The sequence below is a fragment of the Tiliqua scincoides genome, chromosome 1, assembly GCF_035046505.1.
Source record: "Tiliqua scincoides isolate rTilSci1 chromosome 1, rTilSci1.hap2, whole genome shotgun sequence".
In the NCBI taxonomy this organism is placed as follows: Eukaryota; Metazoa; Chordata; class Lepidosauria; order Squamata; family Scincidae; genus Tiliqua; species Tiliqua scincoides.
Genome location: NC_089821.1, coordinates 17,526,320 through 17,552,782, shown reverse-complemented (window position 1 = coordinate 17,552,782; position 26,463 = coordinate 17,526,320). Strand labels below are relative to the sequence as shown.

The 26,463-nt window shown below is 40.4% G+C and overlaps 1 protein-coding gene across 4 annotated transcripts in view; it reads right to left on the bottom strand.

Moving 5' to 3' along the window:
* The window catches only part of NUMB (NUMB endocytic adaptor protein), a 98,116-nt gene that overhangs the window by 26,538 nt on the left and 45,115 nt on the right, over positions 1-26,463 (bottom strand). For all 4 annotated transcript variants that reach the window (XM_066631475.1, XM_066631472.1, XM_066631474.1 and 1 more), the window contains exon 2: positions 14,017-14,159. In XM_066631475.1, the coding sequence (XP_066487572.1) occupies positions 14,017-14,142 (126 nt within the window). In that variant the 5' untranslated portion in view covers positions 14,143-14,159. The remainder of the gene's footprint in view (positions 1-14,016; positions 14,160-26,463) is intronic.

The window sequence follows — 26,463 nt, the reverse complement described above, 5'->3', positions numbered from 1 at the left end:
GACCTGACCACAAGCCAAGGCATTTGCATACTTGCAAGTGAACACGAATGTGTAGCTTAGTTTCGCTTTCCATAGGGTTCAATACATTTGTCAGCTTGGAAGGAAGGAACTGCTTCTCAGGTGTTTTTTGGGGACTCTGTTCACTGAATTGGGACCATTCTGATGTTGGATTCTTCTCAGAAGGCCCTTTCCAATGGACTAAGGCAAGTTTGCCTACTCACAAGTAAATGCTTGATATGGCTCAGCTTCACTTTCCATAGGGCTCCATGCATTTGCTTTCACAGCGATCAGCTAAAGCTTTGTGATCCATCAACAATCAGGTTTTGATCCACAATTTGAGAAAGCCTGCCCTAAACTTCAAACACTAGCCTTCCAAAACTGTCTTCAGAGACATGGTTGAAGTATATTATTCAACAAGCCATTTTGCAATTTTCCATTAATTGCAATGAAGGCTATCACAATGAAGAATCTTCTCTGCAAGAGTCAAATTCTATTGTTAAATGCAATACTGTTTCTTCTTTAAGCCAATATAATGCCAGCTATTGACAAGCCAATTACCCAACAAGACTCTAAAACCAGTTCCTCCTCCTTCACAGGCTATTGTAGATGAGACAATATCCCATTGCACAGCAATATGATTACTGTGGAATTAAAGCAACACTGACTAGTCTTGTGCTTGTTCTGAAAATTGCAATTCACTGAGCTTATGATAGTTCAAACACTACAAAATAATTATAAATCCCACAAAAAACTAGCATGACACGATTACATAGGTTGATATCTACTTAGCTTGGCAATTTTCCCTTAGAAACAGTCAAGGAGAAAAGCTAAATGGATCATACTTGCTTCACAACCTATTTTGTCTCTTACTATGGTTGAAATCTCAGGTTCTAACCTCTATAGGTTAGACAGCTCAGATAATGCTAGGCATAGGTTTAGGCAGCATGTATGTTTGAACTAGCACTTTTGCACCAATTAATGGTGCAAAATATATGCATGATATGCACCATGATAAAAGTAATGGTTACACAAAGAGAATACAATTCACAAACTCAGTAGACATTAATCAGACTTGAACCACTAGACCACTGCCAATTGTGCACCAACTGGTTCACACACTGAGGAAATATTTTTTTTGGGGGGGACGACTTTGGATTTAAGACAAAGTATTGACAACACTATGCTATTTTGGCTGAATTCACCAGTGAAAATCCAAGAGACTAGAATAACCACAATATACTGTCAGGGTTAGAAAACAACCTGGGGAAATTTGGCCTGGATAAGGTAGGGCCTAAGCTGTATAAAATGCTGAGGCACCAAGAATCAGGTGAAAAGAGAGCTCACTAATTGTAACAGGTGTTGAGATAGCACCAGGAGGAGGAGATACCACTCTTCCTAATTCACGCACAGTTCTTTAAAAGGACTGCAAGAGCCCTCATGTGTGGGAAGGCAGGGGAGGCTGGAGGTCATGTATGTAGCACGTTGTGCTGTCTCTATGTTTCTTTGCTATGCTGCTGTTATTTTCCTTTACCTTGTAAATACAGACTGAAATAATGAAGGATTTATGTCTGAAGTGCTGTTTATCGTGTGGGCTGAGTCTCTGAGGCTGCATTCCGCAGGCAGCAACAGATAAGAAGCTGCTCCTTCCTCGACATATACTCAACAACTTTCTGCAGTACTGATGCCTCAAGTCTCAGGGTTGTTTCAGATTTTCTTCCTACAAGGAATAACCTTGATTTAGAAAAGAGCAAACTGCTCCAACATTTGTTGGAATTTGGATGTAATGCTGCCTATAGGGCTCAGTCACCCAAGACCATATACCTATCCTACATTCTTGCAGGAGATGTGGTGCTTAATATTATCTCCTTCCTCTCTTCCTTCTCACATTTTTTTCCTCTCCAGACACTGAAGGGGAAGAATGTGCTCCGCCAGGGCACCATGCCTGCCAGGCTATCCTCACCAGACATCCACACAAAGGGAACAGCAGCGGGGTTTTCCGCTCCAAAGTAGTACGGCCTCCAAAAACAGAGAATGCATGTATACAGCTATGAACTGTGAGTAAAGTATTTCTTATGAAGCCTTAAACCAGGCTTCTGCTCCTGCATATGCTTTACTGATCACAACTAACATGGGATATCCTTACCATAAGGGGTGCTTTTGCTTATTATTCTGCTATCCTCCCTTCCTTCCAACAAGGTTTAGGCTAAGGTCCTTGGCATTTGCACTGCAAAATAACATCAAACATAGCCAATTACTACAGCTCCATGACCACACTTTACAGAGAACAGTTTTCAGACATCACAGGATTTTTTTTTACTGCTCATTCAAAAAGATCCTTTAGTGAGCTATAGCATTCATAATGATTTGAGACTCTTCGTGTGTATAGCTGCTCCAAAAATGGAGTTGTTAGTCATTACAAAAGTCAGTGTAATTTGTCTGCCTGCCACATTCCATGAACTCTGGATATAATACAATAGTTTGAGACACCCAACAACTAAAATCAGAATGTAAGCTTTCATCCTTCCACTTACCCTCATCAAGTAAAAGTTAGCTTAAATCTATTTATCTGCCTCATACAAACGGGGTGCAAACAAATACACTAAATCCCCATGATACAAACTAGTTCCATTCCATAAGTTTGTCCAGGAGTAGGAACGTATGTACTGCATTTATTCGTGGATAATTTGAGGGCAAGTTTTAAGCCAAAAATCATGGAATTTGATGAGACCACTAGATAAGTCAAAGGTAAAACTTAGGGGTTTATGAAAGTCTTTGATTAGGTATGGTAAATGATTTAACTCAAGGTCAGATTCTAATAAACTAATTACTGGTAATTGTTCTGAAGCAGCTATTCTCCAAAGAGGAAGGTGAAGGAGGTTATGGGAGTCATAGGTTTTGTGTACAGTACACTACAGTCATGCCCCTGTATCTGTGGGGGTTCTATTCCAGAATACATTAATTCACAGACACCAGAAGAATTTTTTTCTTTCTTCTGAGCCCCATGTGTCTGCCTGCAGCCTCTGTGGGATGCAGAATGGCTGTTGAGGTAAAAAAAAAAATCACTTCCGGGTTTTTTTTTTGTAAAACCAGAATTGACATTTTTATGCCTTTAAAAGGTATACAAATGTCACCTCCGATATTTTGTAAAACGATGACATTTTTTAGCCATAACAGTCATACTGAGGCCAGCAGACATTCATGGATGGCCTCTGCGGGGCTCAGAAGACTCTCTGGAAGGTGTGACGGGACCATATCCACCGTTAAGTTAAACTGTGGTTACGGTGGCTCCCCTGTACTTCCATCACAGCAGCCCTCTCAAAGACTATATCTCCCATTAGCTCCTTCACCTTTCTTCCTTTTTAGATACTAGCTCTGTGAATCTACAACTGTGGTGCTTCAGAAAAAGGTAAAATAGCTCCTTTTCCCCCACGTGTCCGGCTACTCAGCCTAATCTCCCATCCCCAATCACAAGGCAGCTATTCTTAGAAGCTAAAGAGGCCTTACAGAATGACCTTATAAGCTGACCTAGATTTTAGGGTCAATTTTAAGGCATAATTTTTGACTTATACCTGAGTATATACAGTAGTTACAAGCAACGCTGTTATAAACAAATGGTCAGAAACTTTAGTAAACCAGCTGAAAGTGAAGAATGATTATGGGGGAACTTATCCAAAAAGTTAGCTTTTGCATCCCTTCTGAATACAGGAGTTTGAAAATTGTGCTGTTCTACTCAGAAGTAAGCCTATTGTTTTCAGTAAGACTTTGGGCCCAAACCTGTCCAACTTTCCAGTGCTGATGCAACTGTGCTAATGGGGCATGTGCTGCATTCTGTGGTAAGGAGCCAGTCATGGAGACCTCCTCAAGGTAAGAGAATACTGGTTTCCTTGGAGCTGAATTGCAGCTGCACAAGCACTGGAATGTTGGATAGGATTGGGCCCTTCAGCTGAAATCCTATCTTACTCACCAGAAAAACTCCTCTACTTATGGAAGTTATAATTTTGTTTGTATCTAACCCCGGTAAGCTTGGCTCATATTAAAACTGTACTAATCAATGCTGGAGGTGTCCAAATGTTAGTGAACATTATGCATATCAAATAATTTTGGCCTAAACATATGTCTTACCATACATACAACAAGATATGCAATTTTGTATGATATGTTGGCAACCTTCAGTCTCAAAAGACTATGGTATCGCGCTCTGAATGGTGGTTCTCAAACAGCGTCTAGTGTGGCTGAAAAGGCCAATTCGGGAGTGACAATCCCTTCCACACTGGGAGCAAGTGCGGTCTGTCCCTGGTCTGTCTCCCTGGCTATGGGCCTTCCTTCTTTGCCTCTTAGCCTCAGTCTGTTGGCCAAGTGTCTCTTCAAACCAGGAAAGGCCGTGCTGCACAGCCTGCCTCCAAGCGGGCCGCTCAGAGGCCAGGGTTTCCCACTTGTTGAGGTCCACTCCTAAGGCCTTCAGATCCCTCTTGCAGATGTCCTTGTATCGCAGCTGTGGTCTACCTGTAGGGCGCTTTCCTTGCACGAGTTCACCATAGAGATCCTTTGGGATCCGGCCATCATCCATTCTCACAACATGACCGAGCCAACGCAGGCATCTCTGTTTCAGCAGTGCATACATGCTAGGGATTTCAGCACGTTCCAGGACTGCGTTGTTTGGAACTTTGTCCTGCCACATGATGCCGAGAATGCGTCGGAGGCAGCACATGTGGAAAGCGTTCAGTTTCCTCTCCATTTGTGAGCGAAGAGTCCATGACTCGCTGCAGTACAGAAGTGTACTCAGGGATCAAGGGGACTCAACATCAACAGAAGTGTACTCAGGGCTCAAGGGTACTCAACATCAAGGGGATGTATGACGGTATCAAGCAGGTCCTAGGTCCAACGCAGAAGAAAATTGCCCCTCTGAAGTCTGCCACAGGTGAGGTCATCCAGGATCGGGCGCAGCAGATGGAACACTGGGTGCAGCACTACTCTGAGCTATATTCCAGAGAAAATGTAGTCACTGAAGAAGCGCTGAACAACATTGAGTGCCTGCCTGTGCTGGAGGAGCCTAACAGTGAACCAACCCTAGAAGAACTTCACATGGCCCTGGACTCCCTTGCCTTTGGCAAGGCACCTGGAAAAGACAGCATCCCTGCTGAAGTCCTAAAGTGCTGCAAAGAGATCATTGTCACTGAGCTGCATGAAATCCTCTGTCTCTGCTGGAGAGAAGGTGGAGTACCTCAAGACATGAGGGATGCAAACATCATCACGCTGTACAAGAACAAAGGCGACGGGTGACTGCAACAACTACCGTGGCATCTCTCTCCTTAGCATTGTAGGAAAGTTGTTTGCCCAAGTTGCACTAAAGAGGCTCCAGGTACTTGCAGAGAACATTTATCCAGAATCACAGTGTGGATTCCGAGCCAACAGGTCCACCACTGATACGGTATTCTCCCTTAGACAACTGCAGGAGAAATGCAGGGAACAACGACAGCCACTCTTTATAGCCTTCATAGATCTCACAAAGGCTTTCAACCTGGTCAGCAGGGACGGCCTCTTCAAGATTCTCCCCAAGATTGGATGTCCACCCAGGCTCCTCAGCATCATCAGATCCTTCCACAAGGACATGAAGGGCACTGTTGTCTTCGATGGCTCCACATCACACCCCTTTGACATCCGAAGCGGCGTGAAGCAGGGCTGTGTTCTTGCACCAACCTTGTTTGGGATCTTCTTCGCTGTCCTGCTGAAGCATGCCTTTGGAACTGCAACAGAAGGCATCTATCTCTGGACCAGATCAGATGGAAAGCTCTTCAACCTCTCCACATTGAGAGCAAAGTCCAAAGTTCAGCTGAAATGTCTGCGTGACTTCACTACCCACTCTGCCAAAGATCTCCAGCAGCTCATGGATCGTTTTAGCAAGGCCTGCCAAGATTTTGGGCTGACAATCAGCCTGAAGAAAACACAGGTCATGGTTCAGGATGTGGACTCATTGCATTACAATCTCTGCGCATGAACTGGAGGTTGTCCATGACTTTGTGTACCTTGGCTCAACGATCTCCGACACTCTTTCTCTCGATACCGAGCTAAACAAGCGCATCGGTAAAGCAGCTACCACGTTTTCTAGACTCACAAAGAGAGACTGGTCCAACAAGAAGCTGACGGAACATACCAAGATCCAGGTCTACAATTTTGTATAATCCAAAGAATAAATTATTTGGGCTTGTTGAGGACTTGGTACTCACAGCTGATAGAGTCAGTCTCTTATTTATTGGTTTTTACTATAATGTATATTTCCATTTGCTGGAGAACATGTCAGACATCTACTTTATTGGACTGGTATAAGCAAATTTGGGACAGGACTGTTAGCAAAGCATATTATGGGCAAGTGAAAGACGTTATGGACACAGACTAATGTTTAAGAACAGAATTTTGTTTGTTAACCAATCCAATAATAATAATAATAATATTATATGGATCAAATAATATTGATCCATATAACTTGTTTATGTATTTGTGCTATAGTATTTCATGAATAGGAAGTATAGGAATAGTATATGAATAGTATGAATAGGAAGTATTATAAATTGGTATTTACAAACTTGATACCAATGCATTTTTTCCCTCTTTACTTTCTTTGCAATGTGTGTTAGTTCAAATAAAAAATACAAATATTTAAATGGTCTTATCACCTCCCTCCCAAGCAGCACAGCACATGAGTTGTATGTTAATAAGAACATTCTAGTGAATGAAGTTTAACCACAAGAAGTAATTTGGGTAGGGTGGGATGGGGTGTGTTTTACAACTAGTGTGAATTATGATTACTCCAATGAAACGGGACACAAAACGCACTGTTACCATATAGAGTTAATCCACAGAACTCAGCAGAACTGGGTGAAAGCAGACCATCTCCTACGTTTATGCTGAAACAATCTATGCGACACAACTAGATTTAGATGGTTTACAGAAAGAATCTGAATAGCTTTTTTAGTGCTCTACACAGAAAATGTGTACTGTTAACACACAAGTAAATATAGTTGTTTTAGCCATCTTCCTACAGCCATGAGAATAACAAATATTTGGCACAAAACAAGAATTGTCTAGATAAGCTTCACTTTTTAAAGGCTGAATAGAAAAAGAAGCTACCTGCAAACAGAATAAAAGGCAACTGTTGAAACACTGATCACAGAATCCAACCAGTGATATGGAATTTTCCTATTTAAAGTAAATAATGAGAATTCAGGACACAACGCTTGAGAACACCTGATGATTTACAGCAACAGAAAGCTATTTTGTTAAACTGAGATAACACAGGATTTGGTTTGTTTAGCTTAGAATGAAGGCACCTAGAAAGGGTTATGACAGCACACTACAAGTATCAGAAAAGTTAAAAATGACAGTGGAATGGTTAACTTTCTCCTCCTCCTCCACCCTAAGTCAAAAGCCCTTTCCAGCTCTGCTACTGAGGTACTCAAACTCTTTCCAGAAACAGCACAAGGCAACCTTCCTGCTGTGAAGCTATGCCCACCTTGTTTACAAGATTTGTCTTTTTTTTTTTTTAAGAAAGGGACATGAGTATTTCATCACTGGAAAAAGGGAGACTAGGTAAACAGGTTTTGCCTACCTTGACACATTCACTCCTCATTACATACACTCTCCACCATTAGCCATTTATACACTTGTTGCACTACATCTGCAAGTCTGGGACTTGCTAGCACTGCACTAAGACTGGGAGAAGATATACCCAGCAGTCCTGGAAAAACAATCTACAGTACATGATTTAAGACAAGCAACTGAATAAAATATAAGCTATTAGCAATTAAGAGTGCCAACTATGGCTATTATGAGTAAGTTATAATTTGCTACTCATAATCTGCATGAGAGAAATAAGGCTATATCTGTTTGAAAGAAGAAAAATTAAGTTCAAAAAATAGGTTGCTTAACCTGACTGAGACTTAATATGGTAGCTGTACCTAGCCAGCTAAGGGGACATTTTAGAGCTCTGGCCAGAAAACTTTTGCTCATATCAGCTATCCTTAAGGAATTCAGTGGACATACCTTAATGGGTGGGGCTTCTTACTCAACTCCTTCACAACCATTGCAAAGGGTATCAGCAAAAAAACTTATGAGGAAATGAGGATTGTGCAACTACGCAGATAACCAAAGAACACTAGATACAGTAAGCAATCTGCTTTTCGTCTACACATTCCCTTTTGAATTAAGAAACAGTGGGCCCTCAGTATCCCTGAGGCGATCGTTCCTAGACCCCTTGCAGATACTGAATTCCACAGATAATTAAATCAAGGGAGGGGCATGCCAACAACTGGAGGTGCCTCTCCAAAGCATCCAGGAGATCAGAATGCCTCATGGATGCTTTGGAGAAACACTTCCAGTTAGTGGTATCTCTCCCCTCCCCTGGTTTTATTGTCTTTAAAATGACTAACAGAAGTTACAGTAAAGAACTTCAGATTATTCCTCAAGATCATGCTGAGAAGTCGCACCATACTGAAAAAATTCAATGGCTACCACCAACCAAGGCAGTGGTGGCAAAGTATTCCTTTGTCATCATTGATGGTACAGAGTGGACTCGAAAAAAGTTCTAGTCCAATTTGGCTGGACTTAGCTTGAGTTTTTCCTGCAGTTACACACCTGTGGTTGTCTTTGCTGTCTCAATGCCATGAGCAACCTGGTATAACAGGCTATACAAACTCAATTCAGCATGACAGAGTGCTTCCAAGTGATAATGTTGACCATTCATTTCTGCAGAGACTAGAAGTCTAAGGGACAGAAGTGGAAGTCCTGTCAATAAATTCCAACAGTTATCAGTAACTTCTAGTTTTCCCCGCCAAGTGGTAAGGTCTTTTGTTAACAGGTCTACTACAGGTTTGAATTCTTGGGTTAACATTGCCCCAATAGCTGGGTATTGGGCTAGCAGTCTGTGCCATCTCTTGGTTGCTTAATGCTTCAAATCTAGAATTGCATGTTGTGGTTGACAGAATCAAATAGTGTAGTCAGTTAGCTGCAGTCACTGTGCCTAATCAAGCCTGGGATGCTGGTTTTCCCCCACAGGTGCCCATCTTGAAACAGGCTGCACCAAACATGATGCTTTGATAGGCCTTGCCCACTCACTAGTGGTCACTTTGAGAAGATGCCCAGGACCCTCAACCTTCATCACTTCAAGTGGTGCCCAGAAAGTACAAACTACAAGCAATTACCAAAACATTCCTAAAATATCTTTCCATTATAAAATTAACACCCAAAACACTTTATCAAAAAATCACTGCAAAGTAATTTTAAAAAGATTGTGAGCAATTTGGGGACAGAGAACCATCTATTGATTTATTTTACTATGTAAACAGCTTTGGGAACTACTCCTGTTGAAAAGTGGTACATAAATAATATAATAAAAATAGAACAGAAATGAGAATAATCCAGCAGCAAATGTGTACAGAATAGATCTCCCCAAGTGGCAACTTAAAACCTTCCCTAGATAAAAATGTCTCACAGTGAAAAGTAAAATGAGCAAAATGGGGGAGCAAAATCAGCCTCTGGGAAGAGAACCACTTTTATAGCAGACGAAATTATCCACCACATTTTCCTGAAAACACAAATCAAGAAAAAAGGAGCAAATCAAAATCAGTTTATCTTTCTTTGAATGTTACATCATTTAATGGCCCTCCTACCTCTGGCGAACTTACTGATTTTGATAGGTTTGAAGCAGGTTTTATTAGTTCCCCTATTTTTAACATTATACTTACAAGCTTGCGCAGGCAGCCTTATTATAGATTTGTGCAAGTTTCTAGTTTCGTCATTTGAGAACTTCCACTACCAGACAACTGTGTATTATTTATGGTTTCCTGAATCTCAATTAAGCCCCGGTGTGTGCATATTTACAAAAGATGTCAGTGTTCCACTGGTGAAAGCCACCAGAAAGACCACTGATACTGTTACAATATAAAACACCACTGTCGCACTAAGTCAGAAGTGCAGTGTTTACTAGTCCTAAACAATGTCATACCTGAACCAACGGTGCTGTAAAAAAACCACCAAGCAACACACTGAAACCAAGCAAGCATTTAAAATAGTATTGAATTTCAGTTCAGTAAACTAGTAGTGAGGATAAGGAAGAAAATCACATCTCTACAAGGGAAGACACCAATAATGGTGGTCTGGAAGACTGACGACAACAGTCTTTGCTATAGAAAAGGGGTTTCCCAAGTACCTATAACATGATGAATAAGCTAACCAGCAGTCAGACAGCCTAAAAAAGAGCATCCCAGTCAGATTCACAGAATTTGCTTGTATAGCACCACTATAGTTAGGGTAGCACATATTCTACACATCTATGCAAGTGCTGCCAAAATTGGTGAAGGCCCTGTCTGCTTTCTGAACTGATTACCTATTGTGTTGAGTTTTCTTTTTACTATTTTACATCATACATCATACCACTTTAGTACAATATGTTGGTTGCTGCTGTGAGTGCCTTCCTAGGAGGAGGAAAAAGGCAGGGTATATTTCAAATAAAATCCCAAAACAACAACTGCACAGTTAAGGAACAGTCTGTGATTGTGTCTTTACTATCGTGTTTTCCAAAATGTCCCAATGTATGCCGATAAAGATTATTGATTTGGATTGGATATCCCATCCTATTAGACTATTTTCTCATGGATAATTGTCCTCTCAGTCAATTAAAATCAGCTTTCCTGAAACTCAAGTTATATATCGAGTTACTCTTAGTTTTCTTTTACCTTGATAAATCAAAAATTCCAAGATAAAAAAATTCCTTTCACCAAAATCGCAGCCACTTTCATTTAACTGATAAACTCATCCTTGTAAGTAAAGTCCAGGATGGTTGACCCCCCTTGCTCCTTCCTCTACTTTCTCAAAATAAATAAGTTGTCAGCAATTCAAGAACTTACTGGATCTCCTACTCTTAGGGCCAATCCTATATAACTTTCAAGCATTGATGCAGCCGAAATGCAGCTCCAGGGTAAGGGAGCAAATTTTCTCTTACTCTTGAGGCAGCCTACCTTTCAGCCACTCCCCAAGACAAGATGCAGCACAGGCACTGTTTTCATGGCTCTAATAGCACTGGAAAGTTGGACAGGATTGGGCACTTTGCCAAGTTAGACTGCCAGCAAACGTCAGAATAGTTGAAATTCCCTAGTGTCATTATGACTTGTCTCTCAGAAAGCTTAGTCACCCACTCTCCTAAGGAGTAACCTTCCGTTCTGTTTCCCTTCCTGGAAAGTTTCTTCCATCTTGCTGGGGAACTCTTCATCTTCTTAAATGAATCATAATGTTAAAAAGGTATGCATCAAGCCCAATGATCATCTTCTTCAACAAAGAAACTATCTTGCACTTGCAACAGATATAATTCATATCCTCTTGAATAGGGAAAAAATATGAGACACACCCTATAGGTCACTTTTACACTTCTGTATGGCCATGTTGCTTGAAGCTACAGACACACCAGCAGCAATTTCTGGACTCCCCCAAATACTTCCTACGCAACTCCCACATCAAACTCAATTATTCCTTTTAACTCTTCTTGTTTGTGAGCTCATTCATCTGCTCACAGTTGTACAGGCATCTCGTAAGAGCAATGGCCCAGAATGAACTCAAGTGAACCCCTCCAAGCTAAGAGAAGTGGCTCCTCCCACAAGCTGATCAGTTATTCATCAAGGACTCCAGCTATTCATCAAGAACTCACTTCCAACAACAGGATCCAGACACTCTGCACCATGTGAGCAGCACCAAGCTGCATTCTGAGTTCACATGCATGCAACCTATGCACATGTAAGCCACCTTCAGCACTAGAGCTATCAACTCTGATAGAAGCTGTTCCTGGAGATATTCTCCCAGAATCCAACATGCTAATGTCCCAAAGTCAAGAAGGTTCTGTTAAATTCCATAATTATTTTTAACAGTCACCTGGAGACTTATTCCTGGAGATTCCAGCCCAATTTTGGTGGGTTGGCAATATTACTTCTTCCTACCAATGCTCCCCAAAAGTCATGGTTTAGAATCAAGAGGAACTGAGTAGCAGCACACGACACAGATCAGACAGTTGAAGGGTTAGTGAGTATGCCCAAAAGTTGCAAAGGGAACTGTTCTGCTAGCACCCAATAGGCTTGGACAACCATTTAAATAGTTACTGTTATTCATTGGTCAAGTGATTCAAGACAGAAAGCAACATGAAAAAATTCAGTTATCCACTAAAGAGACTAACAATAAGCAACCTTAATGCTGTCCCATTTTTGCCTTAGCAATTTTCTGTAACTTTGCACAAAACCTATCCATTTCCGATGAGCATGGAAGAGTTACAGAACTTTTAAATCTGAGTAATGGCACAATTATTTGCGCACACCTTTGCAGAAGCAATGCTTATTCCCCTTCAGCAAGGTTCATTCTTTGACTGGCTGTCCTGTCATATGCCCATTTCCAAAAACTGCATCCTTCTGGATGCTATAGAACAGGGGGTCTCCAAACGTTTTGGTCACAGGGCCACATGAAGTATCTGGCGCAGTGCTGAGGGCCAGAAAAAAATTTAAATATAACATTTAATTAGTTAATTAGTTAATTAATTAATTAATTAAAAATTTAAATATAACATTTTATAATATAATTAAAAAATTTAAATATAACATTTAATTAATTAATTAATTAATTAATTAATTAATGAAAGAAAGAAAGAAAGAAAGAAAGAAAGAAAGAAAGAAAGAAAGAAAGAAAGATGGAACTTAGATGAATGAATAAATGAATGAGTGGGCTTATTCACTTAGCCTCTCCGGCCCTCAGAACACCCTCCAGATGCAATCAGAGCACAGCTCTGGTCATGTTCAGTTGAAAGGACCAGAGGCTTTCAGGGGACAGGAGGCTGGCCGAGGGCCGGAAAGAGGCTTGCTGCGGGCCACATCTGGCCCCCAGGCTGGGGATTGGAGACCCCTGCTCTAGAGATTTGTACACCTTCAACCCTTACGGACAGTGTGATCTGAACCAGATGCTGTCCAGCTTCTGTCAGCTTCCCCAGAGAATTAAAAGATTCTCTGCAAGCTTTTTGACCTTAAGGGCAAGCAGTCTATTTGATTCCAGTGGAGAACATCCCTTTTGTACAGGTTCAGTTTGTCCTAAAATGTTCTTCAATACCTAAGCAATCCAAATTCTTCTGCCTGAGACCACATCTCGTTCAAACATTGAGACCAACAGGTCTGCCTATATAGCTGGCTGTGTGCATGTAAGCGTACAACAGGTAATTTCAAAAAATGTTACTTTAAAGATTAGCCTTCAGTAGTCTACCTAGCAGTCTAAATTTGGCTTCCAGGACAGCTCAACAACAGCTTTCCCAACATTACTGGTGTCAACATGAGCTATAACCACTGCCTAATCCCTAGTATAGTTTACCAGTTCATCTAGGTGTGACATCCACAATCTTCGCAGCAGGTAGGCACCATGTGGTTTAGAGGTCCATCACAAATTCATCTGCCTAGATTCATAAGTAAATTATCCACTACTAAGAGCCTCCTATTTCCAGGGAACAAGTTTTGGCATGAGAGGATATAGGTTCATCATTGAAGGAATGGGTTCCAAAGGGTCATTTCCCTCTTATAATGGCACTCTCTTTCCCCAAGACAGTCGTCATGACGAAGCAGAACTATCAGTCTGGGAGGAGGACACTTCTATCCCTTTTTGAAAGCATTAAGCATGTGCCTCTCCCATTTCCTCAGTTTGACCATGTCAGCTACTTTGACTTCAAGGAGTCAACTTGTTTTATTCATGTGCAAATTCAGGCAGATTTAAACTGTCAAATAAAACTCATAAGTTTAATCAACTAAGATTATATTGACATACCCTTCCCTAGTAATAATTAAATGCCCAAGTACTCCAAGAAACCGGCTGCAAATGAGTATTTTAAACATGACTACACCAAATAAACAATTTTTGTAAATAACTATTTTTAGCATGACCCCAGCTAAAATTCACTGCAGAATTTCATTGGAAATTCACTGTAGATTCTGAAGTGGAAGATGTGCTTACCTTAACCGGGAAGCTGCACTTGCCAGTCCGAACACCTTCTTCATCTGTCTGCCACTGATGTGGCCTACTGGCTTCGGGGACATAGACATCTTTCTTTCTCCTGAAGCTCTGCCGTAATTTATTCATTGCTCAGCTCTCACACCCTGTAAGGAAAACAAATTCTGTTTAAATTTCATTTAACATACTGAAGAACCTGGACAAAATAATGAACCAAGCAACCACAGTCCTTCAATGTAGCAAAAGCCACTTGAATATGGTGGACCCCCCCCTTTCCATAGGTTCACCACCTGTGGATTTGACTTAGTGCAGGTGCTGACCCACAAGCGAGGTCAAGGGCTTCACACAACCTCCCAGATGTGACCAAGGTGTTCTGAGGTGTGGGAAGACCACTCATGACCTCCCTGGGCCTCAGAAAGCCTCCAGGAGGAGTCAGAAAGTGCCTTTCTGGCACCTGCCAGATGCAACCAGAAGGCCAGTACTTTCCATAGACCCCAGTATCTACAGAAGTCAGTAACCATGGGGATCCTGGAACAGAGACCACGATATCTGAAAGTGTATTCCAATTGTTGCACTAGTGCAGCAAGGGCTCTTGTACGTGGTTCCATTTCATGGAGCTTTGCAATGTGGATCTCTCTCATAGAAGTTAGCCCCCTGAACATGGCTGCAGGCCTTCAAACGTTATGGGAACACCACGGGATGAACCCATAAAGGAATACTGCCACACTCCTTTCAATAAGTGTAGTGTGAAGAAAGTGAATAACAGATGAGTGTATCTAAAGCTAGTTTACTAGCTATATACAGGCTCCTCTATTTTTCACTTTCTTCATGCATTGAGGAAAGGAAATTAACGTGAGGGGACAAAAAGAGGGAGAGGGGCTCTAGCCTGACATCTTGCTTCGTGTGTAAAGGGCGTGTTTTTTGAATGGAGGAATATTCAATCATGTGAACCACTGCAGTAAAAAGTGGTACAGTACACGCAAGCTGTCTACTATGTACGGGGGGGGGGGGGGAAGTACCCATATTGTTCCATTCTTCCTGTTCCCCAGCAGGGCTGCTGTGCCTTCTTGGGTACAATTTCAATTATAAAAAAGATAAAAATTATAAGTAGAGATGGGATTTTTTGGTGATAATGAAAATAAAATATCACGTAATGGAGGAAAAATCCATTATGGGGTACAAGCCATGATGTGTATGCGCAACCTCCTGATTTTAGAAATGGGTTATGTCAGAATGCCAGATGCAAGGGAGGGCACCAGGATGCAGGTCTCTTGTTATCTGGTGTGCTCCTTGGGGCATTTGGTGGGCCGCTGTGAGATACATGAAGCTGGACTAGATGGGCCTATGGCCTGATCCAGTGGGGCTGTTCTTATGTTCTTATGTACTGCTTTCTGCACTTCCCAATTCTGTAAACATACAAAAACCAAAATATACAAAATCTGCAAAAAAATAAAACTATTCTCCAACAAAGCAAGATGGAAGGCTGTGACTAAAGAACTGGATTACATGGAATGTACACTCTCCCAATATCTTATAGACTAACATACTGAAACATTTTGACACCTGAATTCCAAGTATCACTTTTTGAGACCCTTCCCCGTGCCACATTCCTCAAGACCCCACTCCAACTTCTGCTCAGCTGTCACTTACTTTGCAATTGCTGGACTTGCAATTTAAAAGTTTAAAAGCATAATTTTTCTACAGTATACTAGAAGCAGTTCAAAATATCTCTCAGCTATTGAAAGATGGAAGGCTGCTCACAGTGTGGTGCCTGACTGTTCATAGCCAAGCATTTACACTAGACGTAATCCAATACCTGTGCCAATGGTTATCCATCTGATACCCAAGATTTAATTCAGAATTTAAAACTTCCCATTTGGGAAACCTCCACAGCTCAGTCAATACAGTACTGTCTTGGCATGCAGAAAGGCACAAATTCAGTCTCTGACAATCCCAGGTACGGCTGTATCTGAACACACCTGGAAAGCGGTTGCTAGTCAAAACCAGAAGGAACAATGGTCTGATTCAGTAGAAAGCAGCTTTCTATGATTTATAAGCCTATCACATTGAATTATTATAGTAATTAAATTAATATTCTGTGTCAGCTCTTGCATTTTATTTTTATTGCTGTAAATTTTAAAATGCATTTGGATATGTTTGCTATACTAAACTATTGTAAGCTGCCTTTGTGGTCCCTTTGATTATTAGTTAATAAGTTCTGCAAACATTGCTTTACAAACTCAACCTGTGAACTCATCTACATATATCTTTTGACTAGCTACACAGAAAAGGTAAATTAAATAAAAGCATAACTGTCTTTCTGGTTTAAGAGCCTAAGATTCTTCTTCAAGGGACTCCAATTCAGGAGTCCACATATATGCAAATTCTTCTGCATGAGAAGTCAAGTTCCAATGATGAATTGCAAACTGATTTTAAAATGACAAATTTTTAAACCCACAGTTGTGATGAAAATAGGCAGTAGTAGCTGCTCAATTGTACCTGAGCAGCCAAATATGTCCTATCACATGTGCATTTTCCCACAGGAGATGAAATAAAATTAGGCTTCTAAACTGTGTCAAATACCACTTCTACTCTGGACACAAAATAGAACAGATATGGAGAAAAGTAGGGAAAGGAAACATGATCTTGGCTTCTTTGATATTACAGCACATTCTTCCATGCAACCACACACGGAGCATGCACTCTGCAATTCTTCTATAAAAAAAGATGAAAGCCTTACTGAAGTTTTCCAAAAGCAATCTGAGAAGGTTTTAAAGAATAAAGATCACAATTATTCTTTCCAATTACATTAGATGTTCAACTGCCTTGGCAGTCATCCATGTACAGCAAGTGTTGGATATCCAATGACTAAGCAGCTTAGACATTCAGAGTGCAGCTTTTGTGAAAGTGAACACAGACCAGGATTAAGCTACATTAAAAGGAGGATGTTTGCTCTACAATTGCTCTAGTTTCTCGTCTTCTGTCTGGCAGTTCCCACTGACAAAGTCTAGGATATGGTACTTCATGTCATAAAACCCTAATGCAGATGTCTTTTCCAGTTACAAATATGATAACTGAGCAAACAGCTCCCCTTTTAACATACTATGGAGCATTACTGAACCAAAAGGAGGAATAGTCATAAACTGGATTATCTGCAAAGTATGTACATTTTATGCCATCAGTTTGCTAGAGACTTGAGCAGTTAATTCATTCAGATTTATATGCTGAGGATTATTCAATTTAAATATCTACAAGATGTGGCACAAAACTCTCCAGCCATCTCCAATCATGTTATTAGCAATTAAACTAAACCATCTTTCCTGCAAACACAATGGCTCATTACCTTTGAATCACCTAAGACAAAAACAGACAATAGTCTTCTTTTATTACAATCTAAGAGCCAAGATGTCTTTTCAATTATCAAAGCCCCTATAGCAGTGTTTCTCAACGTTTGTCCTCCATTTGTACCACTTCACATGATCCAGCTATTCAAAGCACCACCAGAAGTAACTGGCAATGACATAATGGAGTGGACATCATTGCTGGTTACTCCTGGATTGGAAGGCCTCTTTTCAACTAACAAATAAGTACATAATAAAATAATCCAGATTTTAAAATCCTTGAAGTAGTACAAATACTGCAGGAACAGTGTTTTAATAACTTTCAGTCTGGTGCATCCTCTTCCACTCCAGATCCTTATAAAAAACATATGAGTACAGTAGGCCCTCAGCATCTGTAGGCATTCCGTTCCCTGACACCCCCTCCCCCGAACGTCAAATTTGTAGATGGTCAAGTTTGCTTTAAAAACATTCAAGTAAAAAAACTGCATTCCCCACAGAGCAGTCTCTGGCACTCCTCTAAGCCACTTCCAGGTTGTGGCACCCTCCCTTGGCACTAGCCCAGCCAATAATGAATCATGGAAGCATTTCCAAAAACTTCCACTGGGAACACTAGGGGCAAGGGGAGGCCACAGGTCTCAGCATCACCCGGAAATCAACCCCGGGAGCAGCAGAATCTCCCCCGAGACCTGGGGATCTGCAGATGAGGGACCACTGTACTACCCTCACCTCCACAAAGAATATTGCTTAAACAGTATTAGCTTGCTCCCCCATTTTGCCCTATATTTGATCCATCCAAGAATATTTGGGAACAGGGAAGACAGTTACACCCTTTAAAATACTGAATTTATACTATTTATTTATGGCACAGTCTCAACATAAGGCATGACATTTGTGAATAGATAACAAGATTTAACAAGTTTCCAAATACATCTACAACTTACTAATCTCTTTCCAGAATGAAATAATAGGGACTCAACACAGTGCATAGGACTAATTTTAAGTATGCAGCTGGTGAAGTATGAACAAATCCCAAGAGCCAGGTCACCATGATGCCTAGAAATGTCATCAAGGCAGATGATACTTTGCCTAGTGTTTTTAACAATAATTCACTTCTTTTTAGACCCTAAACAATAGAGGCACACAGGCGGGCATTTCAGCCAATTGGACTGAATTGGTTGAGCGCCACAGCAGCCACTGCCATGTGGCCCTCCCACCTGGCTCTGGGTCCGAATGGCCCAAAAGAGGTTCCCCAGAAACAGTTGGCAATGCTGTCATCATGTCACGAGTGCCATACTTTGTGTGGAGTGCCATCAGCCACACACGTCGCTGCATTCGACCTAGTGACTGGGGCGAGGCCCTGCAGAAATGTTTCGTGTTGGGCCCCACAGCTCCTTAGGCCGGCCTGGTTACATACTTTGTTCTCCCCAGCTCATTCACCTTCATATTATACTATCACAATAAATTTTAACTACACTTTTCATGCCTGTTATTTTGAAAATCCTGGTTTAGCAGTGATTGAGTAACTCAACTACTAGTCACTGGGAGCATATCTGACTGCTGAATTCTTTCTTTAGTGACATTTGTGATCACATATATCATGGTGTGGTGGGCATTTGTTTGGGCATGACACAAAGCAACAAGTACAGCACCTGACCCATGTGTTGATTTACAGTGCAAGGAAAAATGAGTGCACAAGAGAGGTACACAAGAGAAAGAAGCAGAGATAGGTGTGTACATGTTTCACATCAGAATCTTACATATGACAAAGTTCTTTCCTACGTTTGTTTATGTAAAACCTAATTTATAACATTAACTGGTGGCAGGTGAAGTTTTTTGCCAATAAAACATAAAACCTTCAAAGTTGAAAAATTCACCCGACTTTTAAATTTTGGATTGGTTCCTATATCAAAGCAAATTTTGTTAAGTCCTGGGTTAAACAGCACTGCTCAGCATATGATCTCTATCAAGACTGAAGCAGTACTGGGAATTTTCAGTATGTATTAGTTATACTATCTGTACAATGTAAATGACTTCTAAGACTTCTACAAAAGACTATTAGAGGACTTCTAGAGAGGCTGTCTTTTCTGTTGACAAAATTTCTCATTGTGTTACTCTTCATACAAGACTTTTTTGCAAAGACTTCTGATTTATAAAAGTAAGCCATATAACTCTGTGATCCAACTCAGCCTATATTCCTTTTTAGCAGTCCCAAATTCTTATTAGAAATAGATGGGGAAGAGCCAGAAGTCTTCAGTCAATGAGTCATTATATAAAATCAACAACCAAGCTGCTATATGTTTTTTAAACTGCTCCAAAGTACATCTTAAAAAGAATACATAGAAATCATCTCTTCACTGATGGTAAGGGATTTAATTGTAGCTCTCCTTCAAAAAAAACTTTATAGCATCAGTGAAATGGTTCCAGAGTAACTGCTGTGAAGCTGGTTGCAATAGACAAGTCTTTCCTTTAGAAGAGGTTTGTTTTTTGTCAATTTATACTGTGTAGTTTTTTGGAGTCACCTTAACCTGAGGTGCTGTAAAATCTAGCAATAGCAGCAGCATACCACATAAAGCTATACAACCAAAGAGAAACCTCTGTGTTAAAGGTCAAAAGGAACATAAATTCAGTTTCAATTAAAGCAACTGCAGTTGGCTCTTTTAAAATCTCATGTTTACCTTCTACCAATACCATAAGTTACCCTCTGATATCCCAGCAATGTCAAGTATTCAAAAGTAGTTAGTCAATATCCTTTGCTAGACTGGCAGTATCCAAGGTGGTTTGCCAAAGCAGGCATTTCCACCCACTTGTGGATTCCCAGGATATAACACATTATTGGATGATAAAGTTAATCACACAGGATATTACTTTGATATCAAACTTTTAGTGATCAGTTAACATTTGAAAAGTTGTCTGAACCCTAGACCCAAGAACCTAACCCCACTTATGAGAAGAGATTGACTAGAACATTACTGGAATCAGTAATCAGGAAAATCAGGAAAATCAGACCATAGCTCTGGTTTTACAGCATTAAGAAACACAACACTGAAAAATAGTACATGATTTAATTATATACTGTATAATTATATACTAACCTATTCAATATACGCTCTCAGACAGCACAATACTACAAATATTTTATTGTGCAATGGCTACAACCTCATTACAAAAGTACTTGTTATGAAGACAGGATATCAATGGCACAGATGTTTGGATCCATTCACTACAGGAAACAGTTTTAAAATAAGCAGGAAGTCTCTCAGAAAGCCTGCAATTTTAGTAGAGGATATTTAACAAATCAAGGTATAAGTAATTCATCTGTTGACATTGGATAAATTAAAGGTGAGCAAACTGAAACAAATTTATCAAACACCACCTTATGAAAGCTGCCAGCACACTGCTTGTTGTGTTGATCACAGAGACCACACTGCCTCAACTGAAAGCTATTAATGTGGTTGCTAAATGGTTCACACTAAAGCCTTCAGAGAAGAAAGACGAAATGGCCTTTTTTCCACTGGTTTCCAATAAATCAGTAGCAGATGCCATATCATTACTTGTTATCTGAGAAGAATGGATACACCATCAGAATACCTGCATTACGAACACCATTCTGTAAGTACAAGTTTGAGTGTCATTTTATCACTATGATGATGGCAAACACACACACTGCCATGGGAAGCGATGGCATAGGCTTCCTCATAAGGAAGCTGCTTGAACAATTCACTATGCCGTATATCCAAACCTAGTCATGATAGGGCAAAACTGGTGCTGTCACAGGGTTGGGCAAGTGACCTTTTCCTTTAAGAGAGATTTCAAGCAGGTTGCTAGGTAGAAGACATGAGGTTATCCAGGCATGATTTGGAGCAGGGGTGTCCAAACATTTTGGCAGGAGGGCCACATCATCTCTCTGACACTGTGTTGGGGGCCAAGGAAAAAAAGAATTAATTTACATTTAAAATTTGAATAAATTTACATAAATGAATTTATTAGAGATGGAACTTATATGAATGAATGAAGGTCTTGCAGTAGCTCAAGGCCTATAAAAGGCCTTGCACAAAGCAAGGCCAGCCTTTCTTTCTCTGCCACTGCTGAATCACAGATGTGAAACAGTAAGTAATGGAGGGAACCCTCGTCCCGCAGCTCAGGTGAGAGGTCGAACAGTTGTCATGCTGAGAGCAGTTGCATCAGGCCAGCATGGGCTCCAGCAAGTTTCTGGAGGGCCAGAGGCTCATTGGAGACTGGGGGCTGCCCAGGGGCCTGATTGGGAGCCCCTGAGGGCTGCAAGTGGCCCCTGGGCTGGGGTTTGGGTACACCTGATTTGGAGTATAAAACCTGAGCATAGCTTTACAGAGAAGAGAGAAAACATAGTTTAGCACTCCTGATGCTGGAGCATGTTAGAAGGCAACTGATGGTCTATTACAGTTTTTCTCAAACTGTGGGTTGGGGCCCACTAGGTGGGTCGCAAGTCAATTTCAGGTGGGTCCCCATTCATTTCAATATTTTATTTTTAATATATTAGACTTGATACTACCATGGTATGTGACTGCATTTGGGGAACTGCTATAGACCTGTACTTTTAACAAGGTACTCTGCATATTCTTTTAACAATGATAGTAAAAGGAACTTACTCCTGGGTACGATTGCAGCCTAGGATAGTTAAAAAAATTTCTGCTTGATGATGTCACTTCTGGTCATGACATCACTTCCGGTGGTTCCTGACAGATTCTCATTCTAAAAAAGTGAGTCCCGGTGCTAAATATGTGAGAACCACTGGTCTACTATGTTGCTGACTGTCCTGCAATGTTGGTAACTCAGTAACCTTACTATCCTGTAGATATGCTAGCTAACTTTTCCTGTTTTGTATGCTACTGTAAATGCATGATACTAATGTTTACGGAGCAACAAGGGCTGCCTTAAGAACTAACCTTTCCTTGTAATAAAGGTCTCTATTTTGAAGCTTAAGTGCAATCCATTTTATTGACCAAGGGAATGTATTTCAAAAGAATCTGGGCGCTTATGGTATTATAAGTGGATCACATTATCCTCAAAGGTTAGGTGGATTAGGCTGGTAAAAGAGGGTGCAGGTTGCATCCTGCCAGGGTTTGGAAGTTTGCCTAATCATTCCCTGACTCTCTGGGTGATAAATGTGACAGGTACCATTTTTCCAATCAGTGCCCCAAATATACCAAGGAGTAAGTTTAACTTTTAAGACAGCAAAATGTGTTGACCTATGTTATGGATCCCTGCTCTACAGAATGATATGCTTTTAAGATATACATCAGACTAAACCAAAGCAGCTTGTATAAATTATACTGAAATGACTACCAGAACATCAGTACCATTACTGCATTATGCACTGCAACAAAAGCTACAGAACATGGGTTTCAACAAGCTTCTCACTTTGGATTATAGTAAATTCATAAATTTTATATCACATTCTCTTAAATATTCCAACACATACTTCAGAGTAGCACATCCTCCTCAAAAGAAACAGCAGGTCTGTTATCTGCTATAAGGTAACAGACCATCATGGAACATACCAAATGGCTACCAGCAAGGTCAAAGTTCTTGCCTACATGAACAAGGAATTAGAAAGCTGTTACACTCCTTCTGGGGTAATTTTTCCCCCAGGAAACTTTGCACTGCTCTAACCGTTACATTTTAGTGAACATCCCTTCTATTACATAATTTCTCTCAGGATAAAAGTAAAAGCTCTGTTTCTGACAAGCTATATTACAGAGAATCCTCCCATGTAACTGCCCTACAATTGTGAAGCAAGATGCAGCTATAACTTCTTCACCCCCACCTTCTGCTGAAGCATAATGAAAGTCCTACTCTCTTCAGAAGACCATGGTAGACAACTAAAAATGGGAAGGAGCAGAACAGGGCAAACTACAGCTACAGAGCTGTTAGAGACAGGAGTTCTCCAAGTTGTGAGCAGGAAGTAATGTTTTACTGACATTCTCCCCGCAATTCAAACTGATTCACTGCTTGAATGTGTAAACAAAAACAGTTTAAATGAATTAGGGAGTTATTCCAGGGCAACAGATGGTTTGTCACAAGTTCCAGATTTTACAAACAAAAAAGCATTAATGAAATTACTTTTCTTGTATTCAAATCATCAGTGTAAACCTAGTCTGATTTCCTTTCCAACTCAAGTTGAGCAACTTAAAACAAATGTGTAGCAACATCATCTCTACATCAAGTTGATTTTCTAAAATACTAAATTTTATGCCAAGCTTATTGGAAGAGCAGCATGTTTATCTCCAATTGACCAGATTCTACTTACATACATTTCTTTAAGTTCTAGAGGCTTAAATAAAATGCCAGATTCAAATTAAGTTTTGATTTTTAAATAAAAGTTGCATTAGTGTCAGTAACATAAGACTGCATATTTTAGAACCACACCCTGAATTTTACACATGCCAAAAACGAACAGCTGCTTATTGTCAAGAACTTAAAAGGAACAGGTATGGAAACTCAATAGTATTTTACCGCTATTTGGAAGAGGCAGTCATTCCTCCTTAGGTTATTAACCTACCATGGATCTGCTGTTAGGAACTCTCAGAAACACTTAATAGAACGATGGCATGCAAGTAAAGCTAATAACCAGGACCCAAATCAAATGTAAGGTTTGGATAGGGGCTTGCCCATCTGCTCACCCACAGGTATTTATATACCATATCTGTTTTTTTAGACAGCATTCAAGATGATTCACATGGCCAGGCTAGTCTAAACCACCATTTTTCAATTGGGTTTTCACAATATGATCTCTGATTATTCAAGATCCTTCAGTCACCAGATGTTGCCTTCACAATGTGGTTCTCTTTTCAGGCTGTGTGCCATTGAGGTTCAGCTGGAATAGTAAACCATAAGCCTGGACACGTCCTCAAGGTTGTTTCTGTTCTTGCTGGCTGGCCATCGCATACTCACTGCAGTAATCAGCTCTTTCTCAACTCTGTCCTGCCCAGGGTGACCAGATGTCCTCTTTTTCCAGAATATGTCTTCTTTTTTAGTCTTTTGTCCTGGAAAAAAACCTAAATGTTCTCCTGTTCCCCGTGAGCAGGCCCCTGCAGGCAGCACATAGCTTTCTTGTAATTAATAAATTATATGTAATATAGTTTTAAATTTGATAAGTAATACAGTGCTTAAATTAACCACATGAAATCAATACACAAGTGTTTTTAGCTTTTATTTTATCATGTCCTACATTTTGGGGTGCCTTGTCCTCTTTTGCAGTTATGACATCTGGTCACCTTGGTCCTGCCACAGCAGGTACAGTAGCTTGTCACAGCCTGGCATTCCATCTCCCATCCAGAAACATGAACATGAATTATCCTACTTAGCCATTCAGGCAGCACTGGCAGCTCAACCATTAGACTATACCTCCAGACCACACCTCTTCTCTCTAAGGAGTCAGGTGCCACAAACCCCCATTCACTTTGTCAGGCACCACATTTTCTATTTGCTCTGTCCCAACACTACTCATGCAAGCTGTTCCCATCAGCTGTCACAGATATATGAAACAATTAGGTTGAAACATTTTCTTAGAATCCCATATTCCCTATAGAACCAAGACAGCCATTACAAAAAGTACCTTGTTGTCATGGCCTTGCTCCCTAGATTAAAGAGTTTCTAGAGCAAATGAGCAATATTAGACAGCATTTAATACATATTAGATAGCACTTAAGCACAAAGTTTCTTCCATACTACTCATACCCCAACTGGCTCATTTGAGTGATGTGTTTTTCTGGTCACCACCCTCCTATCAAGGTGAAATCTCTTCACCTCCCAAGAAGTATTTTCCAAAAAGACTTTGGGCACAATCCTAACCAATTTTCCAGCATTGGCATAGCTGTGCCAGTGGGGCATGTGCTGCATCCTGCAGTTGGGGGGCAATCACAGAGGCCTCCTCAAGGTACAGCAATGTTTATTCCCTTACCTCAAAGTTGCATTGCCCTTATGTCGGAGCTGGAAAGTGGGTTAGGATTGCATCCTTAAACAGATTATGCCAAGTAACTATGTAAGAGAAGCCTAAGGAGGACTCTGCATACTCCAAGATTTTGCACAAGCACAGAAATGCTTAAGTATTTGGAAAGACCTACCCCACCCCAAAATTATTTCTACAAAGTATTTTGAAAAAAGAATATCTGCCATAGCAACAGAGACTGGGTTTTGCTTTATGATTTATTTGTTTAAGGATTTATAGCCTTTTCTATATTCCAAATTCCCAAGCCAGAAATGTATGAGTTGCTTACAAAACTAAAGGTTTAAGGACCTCTATCCCAGCCCTAGCCAAACCATGTGAGTACATATGCTGCTATCATGGCAAGCATAGATTAAGAATAAAGATCTAAAGTTGAAAGCAGCTGGTGCAACAACTAAATAGCAGCATTATTTAAGGAAATTCAGTAAGCCCTCATTAGAGCCTAGTTTACCTAGGAGACAACAACACTGCCTTAGGTAATTGGGTGTGAATCATGGGCTTATTAATTATTTCTGGTCTCCATGGTTACTTTAAACTTTAAAATTGCAATTTCACACACAAATTAAATCTATATTGAGACTTTATACTACATAATAATCCTTTAAACAATATGACTTTGCTATGATACTCTGAACAACATTTTTAAAATGTATCATTGTCACCATACAAGTCTCAAGATTTCACAAATGAATAAAGTTTGAACTAGAAGCAAGAACAGGAATACTCAAAGAGATTAAGAGAAAAGCAAGAGAAAAGACAATGTATTAAGAGAAATTAATGAGAATGTATTAATGAGAAATTAAACGGAAGCAATAAGGTTCCATTTTACAGCACTGCAAAGTTGTGTTCAGTTCTCACAAAATGTTTCTTCTTTATATGTTCATAGTACAAAGGCCAATAATGTTTGACTTGGAAAAAACTGGACCAATTGGTAGTGAAATGTTACCTACCTTGTGCATACATGTTTTAACCTGTTGCAGGTAGCCTGGCAGGTAAATACACAGTTCTTTTGTGGGCTGGTAAAAATTAGCAGCCTACTCGTTCATATGCAACTTATAAACCCAGTGCAACTTGAAAAGTGAATCTGGCAAGTTTCATGCCTGGAAGGATTGCTGAGTGCCTCAG